Source organism: Capra hircus, chromosome 17, assembly GCF_001704415.2.
Source record: "Capra hircus breed San Clemente chromosome 17, ASM170441v1, whole genome shotgun sequence".
NCBI lineage: Eukaryota > Metazoa > Chordata > Mammalia > Artiodactyla > Bovidae > Capra > Capra hircus.
The window spans coordinates 24,831,100-24,851,869 of NC_030824.1; the positions used below are offsets into that span (position 1 = coordinate 24,831,100).

Below are 20,770 nucleotides of genomic sequence, written 5' to 3' on the forward strand. Positions count from 1 at the left end.
AGAAAACTTTAATTCAAAATGATACATGCACCCCTATGTTCATAGCAATAGCCAAGATGCAGAAATAACTGAAGTATGCATCGAGAGAAGGGTGGGTAAAGATGTGGTACGTGTGCAATGGAAGATTACTCAGCCCTTAAAAAGAATGAAATACTGTCATTTGCAGCGATATGGATGCAACTAGAGATTATCTTACAAAGGCAAGTAAGCCAGACAAATATCGTATGGCATCACTTATATGTGGAAACTAAAATATGACACAAACAGTCTACAAAACAGAAACAGACTCACAAATAGACTTGTGGTGGCCAAGGTGGAGGGTCTGGGGAAGGATGACTGCAAGTGTGGGGTTAGCAGATGCAAACTAGTATATGTAAGATGGATAAACAACAAGGTCCTACTGTACGGCACAGGCAACTAGAGTCGATATCCTGTGATAAACCATAATGTAAAAGAGTATTTTTAAAAAATGTATATATGTGCATATACTAAGCCACTTTACTGTACAGCAGAACTAATGAACATCATAAATCAGCTATGCTTCAATTAAAAATATATATTGCCTGCCACTCTAGTAAACAATGCATGTTGCCCACAATCAAGTCATCAGCCACTCAGCCTGAGGGGACTCGGGTGGAGAAAAGCAGGACACTGGCCCTGGATAGCTAAGGTGCATATTAAAGGAATAATTTCACTGAGCCCTGACTCTCTCATCTTCCCGTCCCTAGAAAATCACGAAAATCATTGAGATGTCTGGTTTTCTAATGAGCATTAACCTTTCAGTGTTGGACTACATGTTTGTTTTTTAGCGAAAACTCATATACATCCTGGCTGCTCCCCGACCTCTTTGGAGCAGTCCCTCAGAGTGATCTAAGAGGCTGTACCCAGCTTACATCCTTGGTAAAGCCACCAAATGAAACATCATTCTCAACTTTCAGGCTGTGTGCTTTTTTTTTTTTTGCAGTCGACATAAGTCCCGGGCTTGCAGGCTGAACCTACTAAGGCATGGCCCTGCCCTCGATCATGCCACCTTTTCTGGAACTCACCCCTTTCTCACAACCAGACCTGTAACCATCTTTCTGGTTTAGGAATCTGCTCCTTCAGGGGATGCGAGTCAGAAAATGACAATTGGATGTTGCCTCAAAGGAAAACAAAATGGCTCACTGTCCACAAGGCACTCTCTCTGGAAACATGGGCACATCTTCACCCTGACTGCGGCTAGGACACGGGACGCCTCTACAGAGCTCCTGCTGCACTGAAACCCCAAAATGTGCTGTCTCATCCACACCGAACACTGGATCTTAACAAAGGCGGGAACCAGGGTTGGATGAGGTCAAGACTGCATCTTGTGTCCTGTGCGCACCGTGTCGGTTTCACACTTTAAAACCAAGCAAAGCCCCAGGCTTTGCTCAGCTGCCCTCCAGAGGCTGGTTCTGGACTTGTTGCCCTCTGGAGTCGATCTTCTCACTGATGCTCTCCTTCATGTAGGGGAGGGCGAGGAGGGGGAGGTGGATGGGGGTGTGTGCTGCTGTGTTCACTGAAATAGTAACCTAGAAAGGGGGGGCAGGGGACACATGGCTGGGGAGGCCTCAGCTGTCACAGGGGGTCCTTGCCAAGCACACAAGTCATTGCCATGGGAAGATGCGGACTGACTCCTGGCCTTCCCCGCTACCCTTACCCAGGCCCCCCTGACCTCCTTGGAGCCCCTGAACCAGGCCCCAACCCACAACTGGGACAAAATCCCTGGGCAACCCTGACCCGAGCCCCACAGGGTCCCTCCTGTGACCCAGGCTCTTCCAACCCAAGCCCCCTGACCTAGGGGCCCCACCATTTAAACTCATGAAAGGATGTGAGCTTAGATTTATTGGAGAAATTAACAAAAACTGTTGGAAGAGGTCCTGGAAAGGACGCGACTGCTCACTGACCCACAAGGTGGCCCCCGGGCATCGGAGGCCCAGCAACCCAGCCCTGTCCTTGGATGTCTGCTCTGCCCACCCCCCAGCACACCCATGTCCACTGTGGGAGCCATTTCAAGGATGCCCCTTGACAGAGCAGGTGTGGAGACCTTGGAGCGGCGTGGGTGTCTGAACCTCAGGAAGACCTCTCTCTCAACTGAAAGGTGCAGCGGGCGGGTGGGTGGTGATCGTACCCTGCAGAACCCCAGACAAACCTCCGAGGGAAGTTGGGGGGCTGCCTCCTCCTCAGCCTCCCTGGGAAACTCCCCAGGGTGTGAACTTAAAAACTCAGGTGATAAACTTCATAGTCTTTAAAAAATATAAACCAAGGCACTAAATTACTGAGTGTGCATGTCAAGACTGCAGCTTGAAAGGAAAGTCACTGGGGAAGAAAGAGAGGAAAAGGAGGTTAGAGGTAACACATGAGTTGGGGTGGAGAGGTGTCCAACCTTCATGAACTGATGTTCTCCAGAACTAGCTAATTTTTCTTTCTTTTACATGCCGGATTTTGAACACCACTTTTCAACGTGATTAGAATTCAGTAAGGATTATGGATTAGGGAAATTCCAGTTAATAAGAAAGTGGAGGGGGGTGCCCTGTTAATAACTGTCAATGCGAACATGTCAAATTGGCAGAAGGATGCAAAGCCAAATTCCCTAAATTAGCATTTGTTGTCAACAGCAAGAAGCCAGGTGGGTTTATTAATACATGACAGCCAAACCACAGAAGTTGGTAATAACAAATAATCAAAAACTTACCAAAAACACCTAAAATTATTAACTTACATTGTATCATTACATATAATAACAGCCACAGGTAATATATTTTAACAATTTATTTATGGATATGCGATGAAATATCTCCCCCCAAATCTTTCTAGAAATGAACAAGGCAGAAAGAAAAATATTTCTTTTTGGGGTTCTCTTAAGTTTTTTTTTTTTAATGTAAACATGAAATTTCAAGAAATGATTTAAAAAGTAACAAGTGAACCTGTATATTTATTTTTAAAAATCGGATGTCAAATAGGTACATGAGGCTTAGACATACAAAATGGGTTACCTGGTGAATGACTTAAACATCTTAAGTAGAAATCAAAACGCAGTTTCATAACTTCAACTATAAAACACAGATTCAGTAAAGTGTTTCAAATTCAGGAAGAATGTTTTGAAAAGATGCAGTAAGAACTGCTATGAGGAGTGGGGGCTAAAAAGACTTCACTTGAAGCCACAGTGGGACACACGGGGAGCAGGAAGTGTCTCCACGGGTGCACATAATCGTATGGATGACGGATGTACAAAAGTCACACTGACACAAGCATGGTCTCTGGACAATTAAATTCCCTCAGGACAAGTCAGACCATCAACATAAGCACCAACCAGGGAGCCTGTCCCACTGACGGGCTGAAGACTTAAGAAACACACATGTTGGAGCCAGAAGACTCCTGAAGGAATCCTGACTACACAGTGACGCCAGCAAGGAAATAAAATGCACGCATACAGGCTTGACTCTGCGCTCAGCAGTCAGATGCATAGAGTGTGAGCGCGTGGGATTCAGAACGGCATTCAAGAGGGAGCACAGCTTCTAAACAATTCTGTAATCCACACGTAGAGCTTGCAATCAGGCGTGTCTATGCACTAGTTTTCAAACCAGACAATGTTAAATTGTAGTCACGAACTTACACAATCACATACAGAAGTAACAAGAGATAACTATATTTTTAATATCCTTCACATATAGTTTTGACTACTTGCTATCATATAGATGCCCATTCGCTAATAAGATTTTGTACATCTTACAGTCTAAATATAAAGCATATTATAATTCAAAAAAATTAAGAAGTAATACAAATGTTAATTATGGATTCCTGTAAACTTTGAGAATTAACTTTTAAAGTTCAGCAGAATAGTAGGTACGTAACAAAAACATTCAGGTGATCCGTACAACAGTTTAAAAGAATGACTTAATGTCTGGGAATAATCCCTTTGAGTTTAAAATTTGATTTTATCACCACCTCAAATTCAGACATTATTAGTGTCAACAGGGAAACATTTATTTTGTAAAGAATGAAAGCAGAGACCATTGTCTTTACAGTGCAGTAACTAATTTATTATCTTGGGTAATCGAACAGGTAGAAAGGAAGCTGAGCACAATAATTGAGCTTTTCCTGGAGGGTACTGGGCAGATTTGAACCTTATAAATCAATTTCAACAGAAGGAACTAGAAACACTTTTTGGGGTACTTTGCAACCAATGTTTTCTATGCCGATGGCAAACTGTGTAAACAATTGCGCAAAGATGGCTCTGATATCATGAAGTCTCTTTCCTATTTCTTTTAAAAGGCAATAGTTAATATACAAAATTGGAGTAAATTAAGATGTTAATATATTAAACAATTAATTTATAAACATTTAAACTTATAGATATCTTACAAAACAGCTCTGTGATAATAAAAATAATTTTTGCAAACATAAACAGACATGAGTGAAACATAGTACAAAAACGTCTCTTAATGAGCATGTTAGCTGGGAAAGGGAAGAAAGTCTCAGACCTGAAATCTAATAGCTTCATAACAAGATATTTCTAATTATACTTCACATACATATTTTTAACACTGAAATATAAAAAAAAATTGAAAATTTCAAAATTCCTTATTTTAAGGCCATTGAAACAAGTCTCACATTGTTAAATGTTTGTGCTGTGTTATTTAGAGTCCAAGGATGTCTGGGTTAACACATCACATTCATTCTGTTTTTTCCACTGAACAATATATTCTGTTGTGTTCTCTCCTTGAATTCACTAATAAAATACCAGCACTCAATGCCACATGTCACAATGTCTAGGATTCATTCATGAAATGGGAGGATGCTGATTTGCTGCAGATGTGGTCTGACTCCAAGGACAAATGGCTCTTGGGATACGGTTGCTATGACAATGTTGTTGCTAGGATAATTCCAAGGATCACAAGCAAAATAACTACACAGATAATAATGAACATCATTTTCTGTAAGATAAAGAAAAACATTTATTAATTTGCAAGATAGCAAAGGAAAGAAATCACTGATGTCATTTCCTAACAAAATTCTCTTGGAATTTGAGATGGTTTAAACTCCATCATCAAGAAAGAACCGTCATAGAAAAGGGAGGAGTCGGGAAGGGAAGTTCCAGAGGCATAGCACAAAGTTACAGACACATATACATTAAATTAAATGAATTTAGTCATTTAAAACACATATTATTAAAACCATTGACTCCTGGAGGTAAAACATAATGTCTACTTGGCACTATGTGGGTTCTTAACGAACACTTTCTATTGATCACAGTAAAATCTCAACTATTGTTTCTTGGATGCACTGTACATCTTATAATTTTAAATGGATTTATTTCTCATTTGCTGAAAAAAATCTTATTTATGCTTTTTTTTTTTTTACATTGAGGTAAGACGCATATAAAAAATCAACACACCATTAACTCAGTCTTCTATTGCATCCTCGGCTCAGAGGAAGGCAATACAACATTTAACTTTTTGCTTGCAGTTAACAAGCATCCTTGCACAGGATGCTTGAAAAGCTAAACAACCTCTGGCTTGAGAAATCCAGTCTCTCTAGGAATACCATCTTTGGGAGAAGGTGAGGAATTCACAAAGATGAGAGGCATATCATACTGTCTGACTTCGAGTTCTCTTGGTAAACTGCAGAGATGCATCATTTTAAATTACGGTTACCAAACACATGGCAAACTTTCACCTGAGAAATCACACCTGCTGAAACTGGTCAGTGCTACTTCAGTATTAGCTGCCGAGAACGCCATCAATTACTGCATGATTTATGAAGACAAGCATGGCCAGGCCCCTCAGGAAACTTTCCTGTTAATTACTCAGAACCTAGGGACCACTGCCTGCAGGATATCACACCCTCAAATTTCATGTCACTTATAAATCTTATGCACATTTCCTGAAAAACAAGGCCTTGGTCCCAACCATCCTGGCATCTCCTCGTGTGTCTCCCTGCAAGCCTCTCTCAACATCTTTCTAGACACACCTTTTCCCTCTGGTCTATCACACCTTCCTTCCCATCGGTACCACCCTTCTGCTCCGGAACCTGCTCCATATGCCCGTTAACCTCAGCCATCAGGCGGCTCTGCACCTTGCTGCCATCCAGGCATCTGCCAGGTCTCTGGGTACCATGCATGGGTGTGTGCTTGCACATCTGGCTTTTGGAAATGCCTCCTGAATCCCACCATGACTGGGTTCCTGCACCCTCAATACCACAGATGGAACGACCATTCTTGTCCAACATCCTGCTCACAGCTCCAGTCAAATGCCTGGACTTCTCCTTGGTGGCCCATGCACACCCCGAGTCAAGCTGCCACCTCCTACACCTAAATCACGGCCACATGCTCTCTCAGCCATGTCCTCGGATAGAAAGCTGGGCATCTGGCCCTTGCTGCAAGGTTATAGGGACCAAGATTCCCTCCACATGGTGCCTACAGGCCCAGAGAAGGCTGTGCTGAACTACCTGCTAAAAGAATAAATTAGTTTTTCAAAAATATAATTAAAGACACCAACCACTGCATTTGTATTTTAAAAAATTGTTGGTATGCACTCTGATGTGGTTTGAGTTCACACGTGCTTAAAGGCATGAAGGTACAGCAGCCCCCCAGGCCCAGGGCACAGAGCAAGCCTGGGGCTCCCCCAGAACCACACTGGGAGGAGCCTGCCCTCATTCAACGGCATCGTCACAGCATTTGATCTTAAATTATGTTTATCTTTAGTGGAAACACATCCAACTAACCACATTATGGCCACTAGGAAAAGCTAACAAAATGCAGAGTTTATACACAGTTCATTAAGAATTCTAAAAATAGTTTTTAAATACGTTATTATTAGTAAAGGTAAATCACATATATCTTTAGTTCAGCAGAGGTAATAGGAAAGCATGGAGAGATACATAAACGTCCTGCCTAATGAAAAGAGTGCTCAGAGCTCCTCCCGCCTCCTGAAAAAAATGGCTTGCTAACAAACTCAACATCCTGGAGCTTCTGAGTGCAACCCCATGCTTCCGTGAATGTCAGGATCCTCACCTGCTAACTGTGTGCTCAGCACACAGATGCTTCCACTAACACCTCTTCTTTAATAAAGTGCTAAGTGTTTATCAAAACAGCAGTTGTTTCACAATAAAATAATTAATTCATCAAGGACTACGTGTCACAATCTAGATACAATTTTAATTCCAATGATTATGCCAAACAAACATTTTAAAATAAACAACTAGTATGCCCAACTTTGAGACACCAAGACAGCATGCTAGCTTAAGAGTTGAAAAAAGGATGATTCCAAATGCATAAAAAGAGACGAAAAGCACAAAATCTACCAAAGTTAGGTGAAAGGTGACACTCATACAGTGAATAAAAATAAAGGTGCTATAAATAAATAATCTTTTGAGTATCTTTTGTATTCCAAACCCTTTAAATTGAGAATATCTTTTGAGTATCTTTTGTATTCCAAACCCTTTAAATTGAGAATTAACAGGCATGCTACTCAGTACAAGTTTTCATTTTAATGTGGACACATTTAAAACAAACTCAATGATGCCAGTGGAAACAAGTGAGACGAAGTCTCTTGGTTCCACTGAGTGTTCTTCACAGCTTTCGTCCCATTCCCTCTAATTCCACAGTAAAATGGTGAGCAAATAAATACAGCTCACAAAGCACGTTCGGTTGTTGCACTTATTCTTAGAATTAAAACTTATGAGACAAATTATTAAATGTTAGTTTCTTCATTGAGAATTAATCCTCATTACTAAAGTTATTCCACTAATGAAGGGCTTCAATAAGGAGGAAGCGTCTTCCTGGATCAAAAACAAAAGCCTGAAGAGTCAGGAGCTGCTGCCACCCCTACTATCACATCTAAACAAACCCAGAGGTTTCAGAAAACAGCAGGAAGACAACCCTGGTTTAGAAATGGACGGCAACCCAGCCAGTGCTTACTCTCAGCACACCATGACTAGAGGCCTGAATGCAGAAGTCAGGCAGATACTCCGCTGGCAGGCTTTTGTTACTTTCCAGTATTTCTGAATTGGGTGAGCACCACTATTAGCTAATTGGGCGAGTGACTAAGCAGATTAGTTGATTAGTTACTTACTGCCATGCTGGCAGAGACATGCACGCTGCCGTTATCCACATCATCACTTGCCAACTGATAAACCAATAATTAGAGCAATCACAGCCAACAGAACCAGTGACACAGCCACAATTATCCACTTTTTCTGTCAAAGAAAAGCAAGCTGATTATATCATGGTTAATTCCACATTGCTGTATTAGAAGATATCGTTCATTTAAAAATCAAATAATCCATAGGAATGTGTTTTAAAATCTAAATCATGGGCCATCAATTGACTGTTTGACAATTTTCAAAGCTGTCCAAAAGAGAGATTTTTAATTTAATGAGGTCAGACTATTTGGAGATATACTATTATAGAACTTGAAATATTAGGTTCTATCAATGAGAAAGCACAAGACTACATTCTTTTGATAAATTTCTGATGAACTGAGACATACAGCTGATTTTTTTTTCATGTATAGAGAGCTGAGTGGCCAGGTCAGTGAATGAGGAAATCAGTGACCTAAGCCCCTACACTTTTCTTCTTGTTTGTTTGTTATTGGCAGGTAAGTCCTTCACTTAACTGCCACACCGAATAAAACAGATCATTCCACTAGCGTCATCCTGTCTCTCAGGGGCTAACCCAGCTGCCCTGGGAATGGAACCAGGACACCAGGAGAGGAGACGGCCAGCATCTCAAGGACCACACACCCAATATCAGAGTGAGAGAGAGAGAGATGAACAAGCTGTGGGTGGTTTCAGATGTCAAGCCTTGAGTTGGAGAAGTTGTGATGAATTTCGAAATGAGCCTCAGGTTCTGACCAGTGGCCACTCCAGGTAATGCACTGACCCAGCCACCTACTAGAGCAAGGCTTTCTCTGCCGGATGACGATGAGATGGGAATATCTCATGGAAACGTTCACTGGTCTGACCTGCTGTTCAGGTCATGGAGAAAGGATGGGACCTGTCCTTTTTTAGTGACTGCTTTAAAGTGTGAGTCCATTTTGTGCCTGAACCAGAGCATTTCACACCTGGACCTCACCACCTCACTTTAGTTTAAGGCTCAATATTTCAAAATCTGATAACAGAGAATAATGTAAGAAACCATGTCTTACATCTCAAAGATAATTAATACACAGATATTCCCAAGAGAAAGCAGGGTGAGATGCTTTACAGGCTGACATGAAAGCCCGGATGTGCCTCATATTTGAGAACATCTATGGACCGTTGTCACAGGTGAATCTGACTCTTCATTTTTCCTGAACATTCTGAAACTCCCTCTTTACCAGGCCTTTATGACATGGCATGGAAATCTCCCCTGCCAGGCACCAAGAAAGGCCTCTGACAGCAGGAGCAGGGAGACAGGCACTGAAGGCAGGGGTTTGGCGCCTTGTGGCGCTCTCACCTACACTGGGAAGAAAGAAACCAAGAAGTGGTGGGCCGGGTCACACAAGGAGATAGTTTTCCAGTCCCTGAATCACAACTGAATTCTGTAGTTTTGCTGTTTCCTCAGAAAGCTTTCACTATGAAGATATTAGAACTCCTCTACAAAGCTTCGTTAGTGAGTGCCACATAACATCTGAGGTCCATGGTCTCAAGCAATTCTCTTTCCTCCAATCCAAAGGATTAGCAAATAACCTAACGAATAAAGTGTTCACTGCATAAACTGTGTAACCAAAGATTTTTAGGAGAATTTCCAGTCCCATGAGTTTTATATGTCCCTCCAAATAATGACCCAAGAAACAGAGAACTCTGGAATTGAAACCCATTCAACCGAGGAAAGGGAGGTGGGGCCAACTTTGACCCTAAGTAAGGGTTATCGTTACTTAGAACTGACAGGGTTCACCATCATCATAACTTATCTGATACACTTCAAACGTTTCAACAAGAAGAATTCCTTCAGTTTTCAAATGCAAGATTAATGTAAGAAGTTTTTATTTCCTGGAATACATTTAAAGTAGGCTTGCATCAGTGTATGACCATGTGAAACCAAATCCAGAGGAAAATGTACTTTAACTCTGAAAGACCAAACTCACCCTTCTTGCTTTGCTTTGATATTTAATAGCTTTCTTCGTTTCTTCTTTAGCATGCTCTACATAGTCTGCGGCATTCGTAACATTTTTTTCTATGTTGTTGATCATTTCACCCTTAAAATGGAAAAGTTTCAAACTTAGAGGATACTTTCAAATGACTTAATTGTGCCTCTTAAGACAGTCACAGAGCAGCAGCAAAGTTTCCACAGGAATGTAATGTGCATGGAATGGACACTGAAATATTTTTCACATTTACAAAAAGATGAGACCATTATAAATGTGCCAATATGAAAAGTAATCAAAATCCAATTTACATTACAAAAAAAAACTAAAAGGGATGGGCAACAGTGCTGACAATTAAAGGCATATCAAGTAAGCTTTGAGATATGCTTTAATATAGGAACACTCTTTTAAAATGGGCACAGTGAATGAGAGGCAGCTGGCTTTAGGCTAAGCTAACATTTACTATTATGCACAAACATACGACATCTAAAGAATGACCTCTTTTCTAATGGGTAGACAATATCTGTCATTTCTTTAAAATACCAGTAAACTAGGAACAGTTTATGTCTCCCATTAAATCGACTAGATTAATGAGCAAAAAAATGTAAAGTGAGGTGAACCCAGTGAAGCGTCAGGGGAGAAAAGCACATTACCTGGTTTTCTGTCCACCAGCAGACATAATCTGCAGCAGTGAATAGTAAAGCATTGGAAAGTGACGCAGTTAACTTACTCATTCACACATTTCAACATACTAGTCAGTTTTGACCATACATAGTTTGAGTTAGATTAGTCGATACTATGCAATACTAACAGACTTCTGAAAGGAAACAATGCAACCAAGCTAAGCATACACTGATATATCGATTTTTCTAGTAGAGATTAGCACATCTGGCATAGAACACTCCTAACTAAAAGTCCAAGGTACTCTAAAATCTTTAGTAATGACAAAAGTCAGAGAAGGCGATGGCGCCCCACTCCAGTACTCTTGCCTGGAAAATCCCATGGACGGAGGAGCCCGGTAGGCTGCAGTCCATGGGGTCACTGAGAGTTGGACACAACTCAGTGACTTCCCTTTCATTTTTCACTTTCATGCATTGGAGAAGGAAATGGCAACCCACTCCAGTGTTCTTGCCTGGAGAATCCCAGGGACGGGGAGCCTGGTGGGCTGCCGTCTGTGGGGTCGCACAGCGTCAGACACGACTGAAGCGACTCAGCAGCAGCAGTGACAAAAGTACTCAGAGTGGTCTAGCTGTCTCACTGGTTTCCTTCCTGCAAACAAAAGCTGCAGCAGCCAGACTCCCTTTCAGCACCGTGAGTGGCAACGGGCACCCCCAAATCAGAAAGGAATGAACATGCCCCATCCCCACCCCATCTGCAAATTCACAGCACCTCAGCTCCGCACACATTTTTATGGCAAAGTTCCTCAAGCTAAATCTTCAAAAGATTGCTGGCGATATGGAGGATGAATCTGGTACCCAGATGGACTTCCCAGTGCTCCTTACATAACCCAGGAAACCAGCAAACAGGCCCAACAGAGGACCATTCCTGCCACAACAGATCCTGAATCCAGCCTCCGTGGGAGGGAAGACATGACTGTGATGTGAATCCCAAGATGCTCTGGTACAAAGGCTTTGCCTTCACAGGGCAGTCAGCTGGACTCAACGGCCCATCGACCCATGAGTGACCAAGTGTGAGCCTCACACACTTGAGACGTCTCAGAGGACATCATTCACCATCACAAGAGGAGGGGCAAGCACCCCCACACACCTAACTGGAACCACCAGCTTTATTTTACACTGAATTTTATATGCTTTTTTTGTGTATGTGTGTGTGTTCTTTTTTTTCTGTTTTTAATTGGAGGAAAACTGCTTAACAATGTTGCTTTGGTTTCTGCCGTACAACAATGTGATCATCAGTCATAATTTTATACATATGTGTTTGTGTGTGTGTGTGTGTGTGTGTGTGTGTGTCCCCTCCCTCTTGAGTAAATTTTATCTTCTTAAAAAACTGCATTAACTTCCGCAGTCCCTCATAAGGGTCTCCTCGTACCTGCCCCCTTCTGCTTGTGGTACTGAACACTGTAGTAAGTATAGGCTTCTATTTATGTCACAGTCTATCCCCTCCAGTGCTTATATCTGTTCCTTGTAGGAAACTTGAAAATATACTTTAGAGAAGAAAACTAAAATTCCCATAGTCCCACTGTTGCTATACTGCTTGGCATATTTCTTTCCTTCTGTGAGTACTGTTTCATGTAGCCGACTTTATGCCACACACACTATATATAGGAGTTTAAGGGTGTATGCTGCATATATATTTGCATTTATACATAGAGGTGTATATGTACATATGAAGCGACATGAAGTATTTAGTTACTCAGTCGTGTCTGACTCTTTGCAACCGTATGGACTGCAGCCCATCAGGCTCCTCTGTTCATGGAATTCTCCAGGCAAGAATACTGGAGTGGGTAGCCATTCCCTTCTCCAGGAGATCTTCCTGACCCAGGGAGCAAATCTGAGTCTCCTGCCTTGCAGGCAGACTGTTTACCATCTGAGCCAACAGGGAAGCCCCATATATATATACACACATACATATAAGGTTTAATATCGCCCTCTATGTCAACTTAAATTCCAACAGATACATTTGCATATTTCATTCAAAATCTTCCATGAACAAAGTTTATGTTGTCTACCTATGGTTGTCTACTTATGGCTGCTTATCCTATGGACACATGGTATCTTAAATCAGTCCCCTACTGTTGAAGATTTAAGGTGCTTCGAGCACTTGAGCCTCAAATGGCAGTAACGGTATAACTAGTTTTTGAATTACAAGACTGGATCCAGAATAATGGCTTTCCCAATAGACTGGAGTCAAGTATCAGATTTTACAAACCATAGCTCTGTTTCAGAGAAGCAAAGATGCGTGTGACTACCTGCGTCTCGACGAACATGGCCATGTCCATGAACATCTCGTGCAGCTCGCGGATGCTCGTCTCCAGCTTCATGATGTCTTTATGACGGGACTCAATTTCATTCAGAGCCTGTCTAGTGATTTGTGAATCTGATATAATCTTTGAAAAACAAAAACAGAGGAGAAATACTGACGAACTTAAGATCTTTCTAGAGGTTAAAGAAAAAAAAAACTGTATAAATACAAACACACAGGCCACACAGCCGCCCGGCACTCACATCTGACGTGAAGATGGAGGGATTCCCACTTTCCAGCATCTCTTCCAGCTCATCATCAGTGGTAGTTTTTCCAGCTAAAATATCAACAAGGGAAAACTCCACTCAGTATGCAGCAGTATTTTTAAATTACCCTTGCGTCCATAAGTTAGCAGGTAAAATCTGAGTTGCCAACATTTTAACCAGTGTTTTTCTAACTTTTCCAGTATATTTTTTGGCAAGTGTTAATGATAACAGAAATTAACATAAGCCCTTAAGAAGCAGGAAGAACTGGAAAACACTCATGAAAGACCTTGTAACTGGAATGACTAATAAAAATCCAAGTTTAGTATGGATGACAAACAACTATAAAAAGGAAATTGATAGATACAAATTTTTGGCATATCAATTTCCTAAAAGTTTAACTGGCTTATAGGAAAGGAGGATAAGCTAGACTTAGCATATGTTAACTGGAAATAATAAAGATTGTATAACTAGAATCAGAGGCTCTAATACTTTCTGTATTTTGGTTATTAATATTTTTTCTTGAGTTAAATGTATTAATGTTTCCTATGAACAAGTTCACAGGATTTTAGAAAAACCCAATTGATAATTCCTATTTTCACACACTGTGCCACAAAAGACAAAATTAAATGAATAAACATCATAATAATTAAGATATAATTTACTGTGAACATTCACAGCAGTATTATTCATAATTATCAAAAAGTAGAAACCACCCAAATGTTCTTCGCCTGATGGATGTATAAACATAATGCTAACGTGGTCCATCCACACAATGGAACGTGATCCAACCATAAAAAGAGATGAAATACTGATGTTTGCTGCAGTATGGCTGAACCTTGAAAACCCTGTGCCAAGTGAAAGGGCCAGTCACAAAAGACATATATTATATGACTCCATTCACTCGGATGCCCAAATGTGCAAATTCATAGACAGACGAGTAAACTGGTGGGTGCCTAGGGCTCTGGGGAGAGAAACAGGAAGTGCCTGACAATGGGTGCCGAGCTTCCTTTTGGAGGGATTAAAATGGTCTGAAACTGATTGTGCTAATTTACATACTAAAGACCACTGGACTGTACACTTTGAGTACCTGTTCACATGGTATGTCAATTACATGTCAACAAAGTCAAAATGTCACAGAAGGCAGTTCAAGTTCACAGATGCTCCCTTCTCTCCAAGCCCACGGGAGATGAAGAGCAGTCTCGGTGGACAGTGCACCCACCCGCGGCCTGTGTCGCAGCTGAGGGACCCTGATCTTTCACAGCAGGGAGAAGCAAGCCTGCCTGACCTTTGATCAGCAAGCAAACAGCCTTCTGCCCAGAGGAAAACCTGAGTTCCATCCTCCAAGGCTGCACAGACAAACATCCTAGGAAGAAAGTCTGGAGCACAAGGGCAGGAAGTGTCTGCTCACCAGACATGCAGAATCATGAGAACCATGGAGACTGTCCCCTGAGACGGGGCAGGAAGGGGTGCGGACACAAAAATTACATGAGGAAGTGACGGCTGGAAGCTTTCCAGATCCGATCAACACTTTACAGGTAACGGTCATCAGAAAGTAATTTAAAGCCCACTCACTCAGAATCTGCTGAAGAATGTAAGTAAGTAATAGGTTGGTTGATTCAATGAATGGGAAGCTATGAAAGGGCTTTGCGCTTTACAATACTGATAAAAACAGGGATGAAACTACTTTTTTGATGGTACATACTTTCATGTCAGACCTTAAGGGAAAAAAACACGTTTTTAACAAAAATGGCATGCTCACTGACTCACTTATCTCTAGCTGACGCTGTATACGGCCTTTGCTTCGCTCCCGAAACAGAGTCTGTGCTTCGTTAAATTCTGTCATGACTTCCACAAACTTTCGAGATAGCACTGAATGCTGTGAACATAGAAAAAAAATAGACCAATATATAATGGTCATTTCTTCTACTAAAAGAGAAGGCTTTTCTCTTCATACAAAAACATTACATTCTATAAATTCAAACTAACGTGCTTACTCCTTCAAATGGGAAATAAGAATAGCAGCAGCTTACTGCATACTGTATAACAGAATCTATGCTAAGAACTTTACATTCGTTGTCTTATTTGATTTTCACAGTAACCTTCCTGTACTATTACTGTCCCCCATTCTACAGAAGGGATGAAAACCATCATTACGAGAAGTCAATTAGCAAGTGGTGTCAGGCTGACTGGGGTCAGGCTGGCACTCAAGCAAGGTGTCCTCAGAGTCTGAATCCATAATCTTCATTTGTCAAGTAGAGTTAAGTGGACTAAATTCCACTTTGCTGTACCATCAGCCTCTAAAAGATGAGGAGTTCATCATGAACACTAAATGACTCAGATAATTCTCTGCTCTTCAGAAGAGATTTCTGCTGATGGGCTGAAGAGACTTTTTTTCTTCATTATCTAGAAAGGGAATCTGTAAATACTGTCTTTATGCAGAAATGCTGTGAGCATTAATGTGACAGTAAGGATGTAATTATTCTGAATTTTAAAGAAGGAAGTAAAAAGACTTCTTAGTCTTCAACATTGCTTCACACTAGGAAAAGGCTGATCATCAAACCTGGGTTCTTCGTATCCGAAGCTCCACAGAAGTTCGGTTTCCACCCTCATCCTGATCAAAACTCTGTTCAATAGCTAGAAGCAAAGAGGAAGAAGTTACATTTTAATCTTAAAAAAAATGAAAGGCCTAAACTCAAATGTATTTTATCTTTTCAACTCCTAATAAATGTGTGAGCTTTGGTAAGCATCAGTTGTTCATAATGTCACAAAATAAAACCAGATGTTACAGCTTCACATTTCAAAGCGAATAACCTGAATGTGATTCACTTTGGAGAACTTAACTGTCCATCCACAGGAAACACAGAGCATAGTGGAACCTGTTGAGTGAAATTAAAGGGGTGAAATCAGTGAAACTCTGCAACAGGGCAACTTCTGATGAACTAATGTCCTGGTTTCTCCAACCAAGAGGGAAACGTGCTAGGGGTGGGAAAGATGGAAGAACCTGACCTGAAAAAAAAGCCTTAAGTGACATAGCAACCAATCACAGAGTATGGTCCAAACAAGAAAGTGGAGTCGCTCAGTTGTGTCCGACTCTTTGTGACCCCGTGGACTGTGGCCTACCAGGCTCCTCCATCCATGGTATTTTCCAGGCAATAGTACTGGAGTGGATAGCCATTTCCTTCTCCAGGGGATCTTCCCGACCCAGGGATCGAACCTGGGTCTCCCGCATCATAGACAGACGCTTTACCGTCTGAGCCACCAGGGAAGTCAAACCAAGTCTGGTCCAAACAAGAAAGCCAATTTAAATAAACTGTTGAAGAAAAATTAAAAGATCACTGGGGAACTGTGAATTCTGACTAGATAGTTTATAATAAATGATAATAACTAAGGTGACTTAGATATACATAAGAGCATTGCAGTTGTGCTTGGGGGAGGGGATCCTTGTTTTAGAAATACACACTGAAAACTGTATACTGATGAAGCCCTAGATATCTGCCATTGATTGTGAAACCAGCTGGGTGGGGTGGGGGCCACTGAGACCTGCAGAGCTGATGAGTGTGGACCCTAGGCTTGTGGTGGTAACCCCTTCCCCCCATGTTTGTCTGAAATTTTCCACAATAAAGGTTCCCTCTGATCTTTAGATATGTTCTTGATTTGTATGTTATTTTGTAAAAATTAAGCACACTGTGTCTTTCTACCACATCAAGAACCACCACCTCTGTTTAAGTCCCGCAGGGAGGCTGTAGGCACTATCAGCTAAGCTGAACTGTAGGAAAGGCTCGCAGGACCTCACCAGCTACAAGACCATTCAAGAAGAACCTGGCAATTCATGTTGAAGGCTACTTACCTTCTCAAGTATCTACAATTTAGCCCCAAATGTTGTAACAATATACGAGATAAACAGTTTATAAGCAAGTGCTCACTCCTGTGGAACATGAATGAGTGCCTCACTCCAAAATTTAAGCAATAGCCCTTAACTCTAGCTCCTCATGTGTGATCCTTACAGCTGGTAGCTTAATAATTCTAGAATAATGAGGAACTTAAGCAAGGGTCACTATTCCAAGTACATACAAACGATTTATTTTACAGTGGTCACAATCTTAACTTTTGAAAATGTAAAAGAATAAAAAGTTATAAAGAAGAAAATAATAATACCCACATTCCCACCATCAATGATTATACGTAATTAAAACTTTAACTCACACTTCAACTTAGTCCGAATTTTATTAGCAGTTTTCTTGATTTCTTTGTTCAGATCTTCAAGCTCTTCCTTTATTTCTATAAATTAGAAATAAAAGACATGTGAGTTACAATATCCAACATCAGTAACGTCCAACAAATGTAAATGGAACAATAGAAAGTGAAGAGGAACTAAAAAGCCTCTTGATGAAAGTGAAAGAGGAGAGTGAAAAAGCTGGCTTAAAGCTCAACATTCAGAAAACAAAGATCATGGCTTCTGGTCCCATCACTCCATGGGAAATAGATGGGGAAACAGTGGAAACAGTGTCAGACTTTATTTTTTTGGTCTCCAAAATCACTGCAGATGGTGACTGCAGCCATGAAATTAAAAGACGCTTACTCCTTGGAAGAAAAGTTATGACCAACCTAGATAGCATATTCAAAAGCAGAGACATTATTTTGCCAACAAAGGTCCGTCTAGTCAAGGCTATGGTTTTTCCAGTGGTCATGTATGGATGTGAGAGTTGGACTGTGAAGAAAGCTGAGAGCCGAAGAAGTGATGCTTTTGAAGTGTGGTGTTGGAGAAGACTCTTGAGAGTCCCTTGGACTGCAAGGAGATCCAACCAGTCCATTCTGAAGGAGATTAGCTCTGGGATTTCTTTGGAAGGAATGATGCTAAAGCTGAAACTCCAGTACTTTGGCCACCTTATGTGAAGGGTTGACTCATTGGAAAAGACTCTGATGCTGGGAGGGATTGGGGGCAGGAGGAAAAGGGGACGACAGAGGATGAGATGGCTGGATGGCATCACCGACTCGATGGACGTGAGTCTGAGTGAACTCTGGGAGTTGGTGATGGACAGGGAGGCCTGGCGTGCTGTGATTCATGGGGTCGCAAAGAGTCGGACACGACTGAGTGACTGAATTGAACTGAACTGATTCTCAGTAAATACTCAAGTTTGTTGGGTTCTTCTTTAGAGAAACTATTGATCACACCAGTGGTTCTCAGAGGGTGAGTCCTGGACCAGCAGCTTCAGTATCAGGTGAGTGCTTATTAGAAATGCAAGTTCCTGGGCCCCACCCCTGACCTACCCATAGGAACCATCACTGGACAGGCACAGGAATGCGACTTAAGCCCCCCAGGTGATGCTGGTGCACACCTAAGTTTGAGGACAGCTGGTTTATACCAATCAATTGATGAAACAGTGCCCTGAATTCATTGTTAACACCTAGACCTGAAAAAAGCAAGCAGAAATTTAACCATATTCTTGTGGGGAGGAGGGAGCCTGCCATGTGCTCGCTTTCTTTCCTGCTATCCTAACCAAAGCAGGCTCCAGGCGGGGAGTGTGGATTCCTGCACTGGCGGAACAACCCCAGAGGCCCCACCACTGCATGTGGGGAAGGAAAGTCAAGAAAGGTGTCCAAGAGGAAGAGTGCATGAGCAGGAGGGTCTGTGCAGGGTCTGCCCTGCTGAGGACACAGAGTCAGGAAGCAAGCATTCCAAAGCATGGCTCACCTCTCTAGAAAAGAAAGCCCCTGGGTTGGGGGGTCATTCAGGACGGAATCACTGGACCTTCTTGCCAACACAGGCACGCAGGGGCTCAAGCATGAATTAGAGAAATAAAAGAGGCATTACTGTACTTAGCCCTTCAAGCTACAGAAGCAGGCCACGAGGTTATACTTGATAAAGGCAGGATTTCAATACACAGAAAAGAAGGCAAAGATGGGAAACGTCCTTATCCAGTGGACTAGGTCATTCTGATCAGTTCTCCTGCTGAGAACAATCAGAAGAGTTGGACAAAACATTTTTTAAAAATCTGCTTAAAGGCATCATAAACCTACAAAAGCAGAAAAAGAAGAAGATTCAAGAGAAGGAAACCCAGAGATGTGAGCCCAGCGAATGGAGTGACTTGACACTGAGGCAGCCAAGGCTTTGAGCAGCTGGGAAAATGCTGAGCTGACACAAGGCCATGCCCCAGGAGAAAGGGGAGCCAGGTCCAGAATGTTGGCGCTCCCAGCTGTCCATCAGAAATGTTCAAAAATCATCTCTTAAAAAAGAAGACACTATCCTAGGACTCACACTGTGACCCCGAGCCTTCACATCCAAAGCCCAGTGCTCAACCAAAAACAACCAGCAAGCCAGAGAAAATAAACCCCAGGAAAACAACAGAGCTGTCTTAACAGAGTTATTAGACACAGACCTTCAAATAAGCATGTTCAAAGAGGTAAAAACAAGATTGAGGATTTTGTCAGGAAAACAGGACAGGAGAAAAAGGAGCCCAGTGAAATTCTAGGACTAAAAAATATTTTAACCAAAAATAACTCTCCATGGGTTAAGAGAGAAGCCCTAACCTGAAAGGTAATCACTAAAGAGAGGTCAGGAGACAAATCAGATAGATTCAAAATAAAACACAAGGCAAAATGATGAGAACAGAGGGCAAGTGGCATAAGAGATACAGTGACAAGGTCTAATACTCATATAGTTCAAGTCTCAAAACAAGAAATGACAGAAAAGGGAGGAAAGATGACTTATGAAGAGAAAATAGCCAATATTTTTTCAAAACTGCCAGAAAACATCAACCCACAGATCCAAGAAGCCTTATAAAAACAGTATAAATAAAAAGAAAACCATATCTGGAAACATGAACACAGCATCGATAAATCCAAAGGCTAGAAATCAAATATTTTATAAGTTATAATTAGATAGCTGACCAAAAAAAAGACGTTGAAAATTTATTTCCAAATTTTCAAAGTGGTGAAAGAAAACAATTTACGAACTAGACTCCTATGCTCACTGAAAATATTCTTGAAAAACAAAATCAAGTAAGGACAATTTCAGACAATGGCATCACCCTAGTGAAAGAAAGAATAGTAGTTTTTAGAAAGAAAAAAAATCTCCGATGAAAGTTTAAAGATACAGAATAACAAGGAGCACTGGTACAGGTAAACATGTGGGTAGCTCCAAATCCGTATTAATTGTATAAAATAAAAATATATATTATTTTTATCTAGTACAATACATATATATGATGATGATGATAGCAGTAAGGAGGGACAGAGTTAAAGGTTCCTCCTAAGGCCCTCCTATTACTTGGAAGTAGTAAAAACATAAATTTATATTAGATTTCAACAAGTCAGGGATGCATACCACAATCTACAGGACAACAAATAAAACCACAGCAAACAGGATATAGGAGAGAGCTAACGAGGCAGCATAAAGTTCTGAAAAACCAATCCAAAAGACAGCATGGAGACAGAGGAAAAGTAACAGAACAAGCAAGGAAAATATAAAGCAAACAAGATCGTGAATGTTAGCCC

At 41.3% G+C, this 20,770-nt stretch overlaps 1 protein-coding gene across 2 annotated transcripts in view; it reads right to left on the minus strand.

Moving 5' to 3' along the window:
* STX2 (syntaxin 2) overlaps positions 2,776–20,770 on the minus strand; it is a 41,353-nt gene continuing 23,358 nt past the window's right edge. Inside the window, exons 4-11 of one of the 2 annotated variants that reach the window (XM_018061418.1) lie at positions 17,480–17,554; positions 15,837–15,910; positions 15,044–15,152; positions 13,274–13,347; positions 13,018–13,155; positions 10,089–10,199; positions 8,094–8,217; positions 4,861–4,955 (exon numbers count right to left, since the gene is read on the minus strand). In XM_018061418.1, coding sequence (XP_017916907.1) covers positions 8,137–8,217; positions 10,089–10,199; positions 13,018–13,155; positions 13,274–13,347; positions 15,044–15,152; positions 15,837–15,910; positions 17,480–17,554 — 662 coding nt within the window. In that variant the 3' untranslated portion in view covers positions 4,861–4,955; positions 8,094–8,136. Of the gene's footprint in view, positions 4,956–8,093; positions 8,218–10,088; positions 10,200–13,017; positions 13,156–13,273; positions 13,348–15,043; positions 15,153–15,836; positions 15,911–17,479; positions 17,555–20,770 lie in introns of both variants that reach the window. The other variant, XM_018061419.1, reaches the window with a different exon arrangement.